Source organism: Callorhinus ursinus, unplaced genomic scaffold (genome assembly GCF_003265705.2).
Source record: "Callorhinus ursinus isolate GAN/ISIS: 27379988/994484 unplaced genomic scaffold, GSC_fseal_2.0 scaffold1114, whole genome shotgun sequence".
NCBI lineage: Eukaryota > Metazoa > Chordata > Mammalia > Carnivora > Otariidae > Callorhinus > Callorhinus ursinus.
This window is the reverse complement of record NW_027398169.1, coordinates 2422-13183: the sequence shown is the minus strand read 5'-3', so window position 1 is coordinate 13183 and position 10762 is coordinate 2422. Positions and strand designations below refer to the sequence as shown.

Here is a 10762-nt window from a genome sequence, read left to right as displayed (position 1 = left end):
ATTTTGATGCCTGTTTCCTTCCCCACATTAGGGAAGTTCTCTGCTATTGTTTGCTCCAATATACCTTCTGCCCCTCTCTCTCTTTCTTCTTCTTCTGGGATCCCAATTATTCTAATGTTGTTTCGTCTTATCGTATCACTTATCTCTCGAATTCTGCCCTCGTGATCCTGTAGTTGTTTCTCCCTCTTTTTCTCAGCCTCTTTATTTTCCATCATTTGGTCTTCTATATCACTGATTCTCTCTTCTGCCTCATTTATCCTAGCAGTTAGTGCCTCCATTTTTGATTGCACCTCATCAATAGCCTTTTTGCTTTCGACTTGGTTAGATTTCAGTTCTTTTATTTCTCCAGAAAGGGTTTCTCTAATAACTTCCACGCCTTTTTCAAGCCCAGCTAGTTTCTTTAGAGTCATGATTCTGAACTCTAGGTCTGACATCGTACTAATATCCATATTGAGTAGGTCCCTGGTTGATGGTACTACCTCTTGTTCTTTTTGCTTCGTCTTGTCATTTTGTCCAGAGGAGAATCGATGAATGAGATTTTTTTTCGTCTTGTCATTTTGTCCAGAGGAGAATAGATGAATGAGAGAACAAAATGCTAACAGGTTTACAACGTCCCCAGCAAATATATTGTATACAAATCAGAAACCAGGGGAAAAGAAAGGGAAAGAAAGAAAAAAGAAAGAGAAAAAAAAAAGAAAAAAAAGATAAAAACAAAAACAGAACAATACAAAAAAAGCAGGATGTGATCAAATATGATCAGGCTAGTGTGTAGATCAGTGGCACACACTAGATTTTGGGCGTATTTTGGTCTGTTAGAAAAAAGTGCCTCCTAAAATTTTAAAGGAAGAAAGACATATATGTACAAAACAAGGGTTGATACAATGAAGCGATAGAAGATGACTGTAAAGATGAAAATTATAAAAGATTTTATAAAAGGACTTGATAAGATAAGAAGTTATTTGAAAAAAGAAAGAAGATTTAAAAAAAAAAAGAAAAAAGGGAGAGAATGTGATCAGGAAGGAGACTAGAACAGAGCCATACACTAGTGATTTAGGGTATATTTTTATCTGTTAGAAGAAACTGTATCTCAAAATTTTAAAGAGAGAACAACTTATATATATATGCCAAAAATAAGGGTAACTACTATGAAGGGATAAAATATGACTCTAAAAATGAAAAATAAAAAATGTTTTTTTTTTAAAGAGATTGATAAGATGTTGCTTGAAAAATGGAAAAAGAAAAAAAAACAGTTAACAAAAATTAACTTTGATGAACTAATGAATCATGGTAAAAAAAAGCCATGAATTCTATGTGCAGTATTCCCCTAGCGCTGGAGTTCTCCCGTTCTCCTTGATCGGTAAACTTGGTCTTGGCTTGCTGGCTGTTCGTGCTGATCTTCTGGGGGAGAGACCTGTTGCTGTGGTTTCCAAATGTCTTTGCCGGAGGCTGAATTGCCCCGCCCTTGTCGTCCGGGTTAAGCAAGCCACTCGGGTTTGATCTCAGGAGCTTTTGTTTCCTGCAAGCTCTCCGTACAGCCTTGGAGGACCAGGGCAAAAATGGTAGCCTCCCAATCTCCACCCGGAGGAGCTGAGAACTCAGGGCCCCGCTCCTCAGTGTGCCCCCAGAGAAAAGCAGTCACTCCTTTGTCCCCGGTCTCCGGCCGCACTCCGTGCTCACCTGGCCTGTGACCGAGCATTTCTATCTCTGGCACCCGACCCCGTGTGGAGTCTCCAAACCCAGCAGATCCCTGCGGTGCGTTTCTGAGCCACTCCTCCCCGGGAAGGAAGGGGAGTCTCCCCGGATCTGCCGCTTGTTGGGTCCCTGCTGCAGGAGCAGTGGCCCGACTGGGCCGCGGATCACAGTTTATGGCAACCCGAAGCTGAAAGCCCGCGCCTCAGCTCCGTCTCTGCAGCCGGCTTCCCCGCTCCGATACCTGGGAGCTCTGGCGCACTCAGGCTCCCCCGGTCTTTCTGTGACCCCAAGGGTCCTGAGACCCCACTGTCCTGGGAGGATTCCACCTCCAGCTTAGCCACTGCAGCGGTGTCCCTCAGCGGAGCCGATTTCTAACAGTTCCGATTTTGTGCTCCGCGGCTCTATCACTTGCCAGAAGCGGCCGGCGGAGGCCCCTCCCCCACCGTCTATCCTCCCGAATATCGCCTCAGATTCACTTCTCTGCACGTCCTACCTTCCAGTAAGTGGTCGCTTCTCTGTTCAGATAGTTGTTGCTACTCTCCTCTTTGATCTCCTGTTGCGTTCATAGGTGTTCAGAATGGTTTGATCCCTATTCAGCTGAATTCCTGAGACCAGACGAAATCTAGGTCTCCTACTCCTCCGCCATCTTGCTCCACCCCCTCTGTCTTATGATTTTCTTAATACTTTTTCTCTAGCTCACTTCATTATAAGAATACAGTATAGATAGAATACACATAACATAAAAATATGTGTTAATTGATTATTTATGTTATCAGTAAGGCTTCTGGTCAACAGTAGGCTATTAAATAGTTACCTTTCTGGGGAGTCAAAAGTGTGGATTTTAGACTGGGGGGGTGGCACCCCTACCCTGCATTGTTCAAACATCAACTGTACTATTCAAATGTTTACAAAGCTCGTGCTACTTACCTAATTTTTAATTAATAAATATAAAAGCATTGCATGCCCAGATTCATTGCTGAGGGAGCAGCACATAGACTTCCAACATTGCCGGAGCCACTCGGTGGTACAGGAGATCATGATGCCCAGTGATCTGGATGCAATGGATTTGGCTCCAGGGATGGAGTGTGATTTGGGGGATCATGGGTGACTTAGATGTTCAAAGGCAGCACAGTAGTCCAGATGACACTCCCACAAGTGTCCCAGGGTAACCTGAAAGAGGTTGCTTAGAAACAAACTCAAAGTACCCAGTTTTTGTTGGAATGTTCATTTACATTATTCACCAAACATGCTGCCTCCTCTGCTCATGCACCAGGGCTTGGGGGCCTGCTTCGAATGGCACTTACCCCTACCTATTTCTTTTTTACTGTGTGAGTTTACAGTCTCTAGCTATAAAAATCCACCCCAAACCCCTGGGGTTAGCAAAGTAATGGAAGAGGAAGTGCTAATAAGGAAGGGAGTCTGGCCCAGACCCAGACACTTGTGCCAAGAGGCTCACCTTCCTCTTGGCAACCTCTCCCTCACTACTAGGGCTGTCTCCCTGGCTAACAAGGAGAATTTCTACCTGCCTCAGGTGAGTCCTCACCCCTTCCCTCAGGTCTTTACTCTGGGGCCTCAGGGGGGCAAACTCATCAGATGAGAAAATGGAATCCATAGAGCCCCTCCCACAGAAGCAGGGGCATCATCATGAGGCACCTGAACAGATCTGATTTCACAGACCCTTCAACATTCAGGAAGCTGAACTCTGACTTCACATATAACAATCATGCTACCATGAAGTCCTCAGCATAGCCAAACCCTCTCCTCACACTCATCAGAGGACAGGAAAAAAGCATCTCCTGACCCTAAAATCTCTAGCTAACTTGCATGGGGAAGTTTATTAGTGGCATTCTAGAATGCTCAGGGATCCCAGGCTGGGATTGTACCAGCTTGGTCCACGCAGACCTTCCTCTTGTTGAGAAGCAAGAAGAAGAGAGGAAGAGTTTCTGATAGAAAAGCATAAATATGGACCAAAAAGACAGGACATCTCTATGAATTGCTTTCAGAGCTTTATTCTTGCCAAAGTTTGTGGCGCGTGCTAACTCTGGCAGGCTGCCTTCATAGAGAAGCAAAGTATGTGGTGAAGCAATGAGATTCTACATCACTGGGAATACAGAGAGGGGACCAGAGGCTGCTGAATGTTCCAGAGCAGGGCTGTTCTGTATTTAACAGCAGCAGTCATCCTCACGATCACAGCATGCAGGACCTCGGGACCTCATGGGGATAATCCCCAAACAGGAGCACCCAGAACCACAGCCCCCACAGCTGCAGCACCCAGAATCTTCGCAGCAGCCGGATGATCCTGAGCTGCAGTCGTGGGGTCGCTGGACCCAGCGTCTTAGGGGACTCACCCCGAAGGTCCGGGGAGCCAGGCAGCAGTAGCTGGTGGAACAGGGTGCAGAGCATGGATCAGGTACATGGCATGAGGTGGTCGAGCTACTTGCAGGAGCCTGAATGTAGTAGGTCTGGCCGGGAGAAGGGCCCTGGCCATAGCATGCCTGGGTCTGGCAGGGGGCTGGGCACTTCATGTATGTCTGACAAGGAGCTGGGCATTTCAGATAGGATGGAGCTGGGCATTTCACATACATCTGGCCAGGAATTGCATATTTCACATAGGTTTGAGTCTGGCATGGAACTTGGCATTTCACATAGGTTTGAGTCGGGCATGGAGCTGGGCATTTCACATAGGTTTGAGTCTGGCAAGGAGTTACACATTTCACATATGTTTGAGTCAGGCATGGAGCTGGGCATTTCACACAGGCTTGAGTCTGGGATGGAGCTGGGCATTTCACAGAGGTACATTTGGTACTCTGTACAGCTCCCAATCCTGAACCTTTCACACAAGATGGGGGGAACTGTGGCTGCTTCTGCTGGTCACACATCTTCCTGTGGCTTTGCAAAATCTGAAAAGAAAGGTCTCATCAGAACTAAGAAGGTTTCCAGGGAAACCCCAGCATCACATATGAATAGAATTGTCTGTAAGCAGGAACTTTTTGAGGTCACAGGCACTCAGACCTGACATAAGCTGGACCCAGAGCCAGGGATCTTGCTTGGCTCTTGTGCCTATGCCTGGCTGTGTGCCTCAGTTTCCACAGTGGAAAATGAAGTGCTGGAATGAGTGATGTCTGTTTCCACCCAGTTCTCCAAGCTTCCTCTCTTATTACTCACTTTGGTTCCTGTATTGCTGATTCTCCTTGGGAAATTTCTTCCCAGCTGATTTCCCCTCATCGCCAAATTCTCTCAAGACTGGCTTCCCTATTCCCTCCTGCCAGGCCAGGCAGTACCCAGGGAAAGCAAGTTCTTATCAGTAGACCAGGAGCCACTGTGAGTCTCAAGCTGAGCCTCACAGAGCCTGACAAGGCTGGAGTTTGAGTTTCCACCATTTGCTCTTCAGGCCAGCTGGACTATCACTTCACCCCATAAATGGACCCATGAGAGGGCTGCACAACTGCACGCGGGGAGAGTGGTGGTTCTTTGAAGAACCCTTCTCACACAGGACCAACAGCTCTGCTCCAGTTCCATACCTCTGCCTCTCCCCCTCAGGCCCCAGCCTCCGTGCTTCCCACCAACTCTGCCCCAGCTCCTTCAGCAGCCACACTCATGCCTAGTCCTCACTGTCCTCATCCCATCCCAGTGTCACCTCTCCTTCCTTTTTGTGTCCCTAACCCAGGCATAGACTTACCCTCTTTGCTGACAGGAGCAAGGTGGGGAGAAGCCAAGGATCTGAGGAGCCGGCCACTGGGGAGGCCTTTTATAGTGTGGCAATGAGGCAAGTTAATGGCATCTGAATGAAACAGGAGAGGTCACGAGGACTGGGGCTGGCACTGCATTGGTGAGATTCCTCCCCAGAATGCCTGGCTCTTCACTCAGGGGCCAGGCATGTCTCTGCTTGACATTGAATTTTCCCGAACACGAGATAAATGATTCCTTTGGCCTTCTTCATGAAACAAGTCAGTTCTTCTTTTTCTAGAAGTTATGAGAGGTGAGATGCCTATGAGATCTGTACCTACGAAGCTGTTTCTAGGTCACTTGACTCTTCAAAGACTTGTTCAAAATATAGTTGGCATCTCAATTTTTCATACCCTGGGCCAAAAGCTAGACGGTGCATTTCCTCAGCCTAAATAGTGTATTCTTTCTGAGGGGCTCCATGGTGTCTCCTGCTAGTCTGGGTTGCTGGGCCTAGTGGTCTCTGCCTCCGTATGGCAACAAGGCCCCCCAAGAACTCCAGGTTAGTTCCATGGAGTGGCAGGTTATTCTGTTAATTTGGGTGGGTGCTTAATGATCTCAGACCTCAGGCTCTATATCTAGGCTGTCTCTCCTCAGCCTCTCATGCCCTATGACCCACATCTTCAGCTTTGCATGCCACATAACTTCCCCATCCTCACCTTTCTAGACCTTACTACCAGGCCTAGATCCCCAAGAACCCAGCATAGTGGGAATTCCAGCCAAATGAACACTGTGTGATAACAATAATAGTAGAATCTGACATTTAACTGAATGCTACATATGTGCCCAACAGTTCATAAGGGATGTACATTTACAGATGCCCCTGTAACTGAGGCCCTTAAAGATTAAGGAAGTTACCCATTCTCACAAAGCAATTAAGTAAGAAGCTCGAATTCACATGCAGGCAGTCTACTTTCATAAACCATGGTCTTTATTGCTACAACATGTTGCCTTTTATTTCTGGACATAGCACTGTCCTTGAATATCTGCCTCCTTCCCTTTCTTCAATGCAGTAAATACAGCAAAAGAAATGGGAATAATATGTATTAAGCACATCCTGTGAGGTAGGCTATGCTAGCCCTATTTTGACAAGGAAACTAAGACCCAGAGGCCCAACTTTTTCACCAAGGTAGTCCCATTGGTAGGCAATGGAGTATCACTTGAACCCAAGCCTGTCTAGTTTCAGAGCCCACGCTCTTCTCACTGATCCATGTCAGGTTGCCCAATGCAGAAAGGTATCTTGATCCTGAGCTGAGCCTTGGTTGCAAATTACCACTCCCTCATATCAGCTCGTGCAGGCCCCAGGGTGGCCCCATAACCTCTAACGAAAAGATGCTTCTGCATTTGTCCATAACGGATCCCAATTTCTCCAGGACCATAAACAGCTCCCAAATTTCCTCAACAAAGACAAATCCCCACTAGTCCACACACACTTCCCTAGCTCAAGCCAGGTCTTGTAGGGTCTGCCCCTGAACAAATTGGAGAAAGCAAGGGAGAGATTCTGTCCCAGACTTAGAAAGTTTCCTGCTTTCCCCCATCATTCCTGTATTGGATGAAGCACTCCATAGCTTCATCTGTGAAACCCACCAGTCCTGTCCTAAAGGGGATGGTGGAAGTGGTTTTAGGCTGTTCCATTATCTGTTCTCTTGTGTCCCACCTCAGCTGGCACCCAGGCCTGATGTTTTATGATGGGAATGGGACAAGAATGATCTTTTATTGGGGTCATATATATCACAGGGTTAGCTCATCACATTTAGTCTCCATAATAGTGTCTTAAATTTAAATAAAAAAACAAACTTGCCCAAGCTCACATAGCTAGAAGTAGTAAATCCAGAATTTGAACACAGATTTATTCTTCAATTTTTTTTTTCTGCCACAACATGCTGTTTTTAGTGTTGAAATACATGATGCTTTAGGAACCATAGCTTTTAGCCAACCAACAGACACAGACATTAAGAAGTCCCTATATCTCAGACGTAGGATGGGACAACCTCACGCTATAAGGGAAGAAAATGTCGTAGAAGGCCAACCATTTTAAGGCATGTCAGCAAAACGAGATAGAGATAGTTCAAGGCACAAAGAGAACTCAGCCTAGTTCTGATTCTGCCTTTGCCTCACAGTGTGGCCCCACTGTGCCCTTTTTTTTTTTAAGATTTTATTTATTTATTTGAGAGAGAGAGAATGAGAGATAGAGAGCACGAGAGGGAAGAGGGTCAGAGGGAGAAGCAGACTCCCTGCTGAGCAGGGAGCCCGATGTGGGACTCGATCCTGGGACTCCAGGATCATGACCTAAGCTGAAGGCAGTTGCTTAACCAACTGAGCCACCCAGGCACCCCCCACTGTGCCCTTCTATCTCTAGGCTTTTTCTCTTCCACCATAAAATAGTCAATGAAGCCCCTCCTGGCTGTGATATTCTATGATTGTAAGGGGCTTATTCTACAAAGGAAGTGTATTTGTATCCTCAATGTCCATGGAGTTATTCCAACTAGACCATAATCTCTGTGCCTTGATAACTGTGGACACATTCACTGTATATCATCTGGCACAGGACCTGGGGAACACTAATTAGACCAATAAATGAATGATTGAATGAATGAGGGTGCTTTCCACTGACAGTACAGCCTAAACCAACCTCCTTCCTCCATGTGGTCAATGGCCATCCTACTATTAGCCAATCTGTGCACCTTGTGCCATCCGTGAGCTCTGATTGTCTCACTTCCTACTCTGTGGGGCCATGCTGTCACTAATGCGTATAACATCTTCAGACAGCACTAATATCTCTGGTGAGAGATACTGTTTCCATGTGCCACCAAAACACGTGGGTTGGCTGTGCCCCACCCATTTTATAGGCTGGGAAGTTGAGGTGTGGAGAAGTCAGATGACTGGAACAAGTGCCAGGGTGAGTCACAGGGTTATCCCCAAAAGGTCCCACTTATCTCTTTGGACACAGCTCATAGAAACAGAGACCTATGGATTCATGCAATAATAGTCTGGTAGACTCACAGGGTAATAGGTAGAGAGAATCATGGATTCACAGAATACAGAATCACAGATTCAGAATAATGTCATCTCTGAGGTGGAGGGGACTAAAACATGTCATGGGGTCTGGCCCCTGCCTCAACAAAAAGCAATATCTGAGTCATCTGGCCTAATGGGCTGTTCTTCTTAGGAAGACCTTCTGGTCTTTAAAAGCTCTCTGCAATCCTCTGGTTAGCTCAATTTCAGGACTTACCATCTGGACAGTCAGAAACCATATACTAGATTATCTTAAGGTCCCTAATAGCACCAGCATCAGTGAATCCTGACATGAGTTACATGTTTGAAGTTGTGCCGCTGAGTGCATGAACCAAACCAAGATTTCAAGTCAGTGGCACCCCAACTCTGACCAGGAGACCCAGAGGGGAAGTACCCAATTTGACATGTTGCTCCCTGAAGGCAGGGCCCAGGTGTCCTCACATCCTGGGAGCTGTCCTTGATCAGAAACTATAGACACTCAAGGTCAAAATCTGGGTCCCTCCTTTTTTGTGGAAGAGAAGTAGGAGGAAGTGAGAAGCCAGACACCTGGGAGATGGAGGGCACAGGCATATTGGTATCCAGTGAGAAATCTCACTTCTGTGTCTGAGAAGACACTACAGAGGTTCCCTCCTTTAGATCCCATGTCTGTGTGTCTCTGCTCCAGGCTCAGCTCTGAGACTTTTGCCAGAGATCCCCTGAACCATTATTCCAGTGACAATATGGGATTCCTCCTAGATTATCAGGAGATTACGTCATAGAACCATGGAATGGAGGGCTGGCGAGGGCCTTCACAGGCACAGAGCTTGGCCCTTCTATATTGGGACTGAGGCCCATGGAGGAGGGAAGAAATCTGCTCAAGACCACACAGCCAGGTAGGAGCAGACATTAGACAGGAATTTCTGAATTCCATCCGGGGCATGTTCCATTACAACATGTGGCCACTGCACAGGCTTGCTAGGGAGCACCCTCACCTGGCCTCATCCTTGCCTCCTTTCCTGTCCCCCAACCCCACCAAAACTATCACAAGAGGATCCAGTAAAAGTCATCAAAGGATATCATTTATGCAGCAAGGACTGTTTTCACATATGTGGGAGAGGGTCACACAGGTTTCCCACTGTGTGCACATGTGGGTCACTGAAATATGAAAACCCCAACTCCACCTGGATCAGAGTCTGGGCTGTGTCTGGGCCAGAAACACAAGGCAAGACAGCACTAGGACCCTCTTGATTACAGAGGCCAGGGAATATTGGTGCACATATATCCCTCTTTCTCCTGGAATGACCCACTGGGGTTAGTTTCTTTGAACTTCTGCCAGTCCTTCTCTGACACATTTATTCTCTTACAACATACACAAGGTCACTAGTCCCTTGGGTTTATATACCACTTTGTAGAGCTATTTTTTTAAAATTTTTTAATTTTTATGTTAATCACCATACATCATTAGTTTTTGATGTAGTGTTCCATGATTCATTGTTTCTGCATAACACCCAGTGCTCCATGCAGAATGTGCCCTCTTTAATTCACATCACCAGGCTAACCCATCCCCCCAACCCCCTCCCCTCTAGAAACCTCAGTTTGTTTTTCAGAGTCCATCGTCTCTCATGGTTCGTCTCCCCGTGCGACTTACTCCCCTTCATTCTTCCCCTCCTGCTATCTTCTTCTTTTTTTTCTTAACATATATTGCATTATTTGTTTCAGAAGTACAGATCCGTGATTCAACAGTCTTGCACAATTCACAGCGCTCACCATAGCACATACCCTCCTCAATGTCTGTCACCCAGCCACCCCATCCCTCCCACCCCCACCACTCCAGCAACCCTCAGTTTGTTTCCCGAGGTTAAAAATTCCTCATATCAGTGAGGTCATATGATACATATCTTTCTCTGATTGACTTATTTCACTCAGCATAACACCCTCCAGTTCCATCCACGTCGTTGCAAATGGCAAGATCTCATTCCTTTTGATGGCTGCATAATATTCCATTGTGTATATATACCACCTCTTCTTTATCCATTCATCTGTCGATGGACATCTTGGCTCTTTCCACAGTTTGGCTATTGTGGACATTGCTGCTATAAACATTGGGGTGCACGTACCCCTTCAGATCCCTACATTTGTATCTTTGTGGTAAATACCCAGTAGTGCAATTGCTAGATCATATGGTAGCTCTATTTTCAACTGTTTGAGGAACCTCCATACTGTTTTCCAGAGTGGTTGCACCAGCTTGCATTCCCACCAACGGTGTAGGAGGGTTCCCCTTTCTCCACATCCCCGCCAACATCTGTCGTTTCCTGACTTGTTAATTCTAGCCATTCTGACTGGTGTGAGGTGG

The 10762-nt window shown here is 46.4% G+C and overlaps 1 protein-coding gene across 1 annotated transcript; it reads right to left on the bottom strand.

The window, feature by feature from the left end:
• Positions 1 to 3854: 3854 nt before the first annotated feature.
• On the bottom strand, positions 3855 to 5481 carry LOC112818850 (protein KPLCE-like). The gene is made up of 2 exons (XM_025865940.2): positions 5372 to 5481; positions 3855 to 4592 (listed from the first exon to the last, which is right to left on the bottom strand). The coding sequence occupies exon 2, from the start codon at positions 4569 to 4571 to the stop codon at positions 3855 to 3857; it is 717 nt and encodes a 238-aa protein (XP_025721725.1). The 5' UTR covers positions 4572 to 4592; positions 5372 to 5481.
• Positions 5482 to 10762: the final 5281 nt, after the last annotated feature.

What these genes read in the sequence shown, in the direction of transcription:
- LOC112818850 (XM_025865940.2), bottom strand. Translation starts at nt 4,571, where the DNA reads ATGTGTGACCAGCAGAAGCAGCCACAGTTCCCCCCATCTTGTGTGAAA.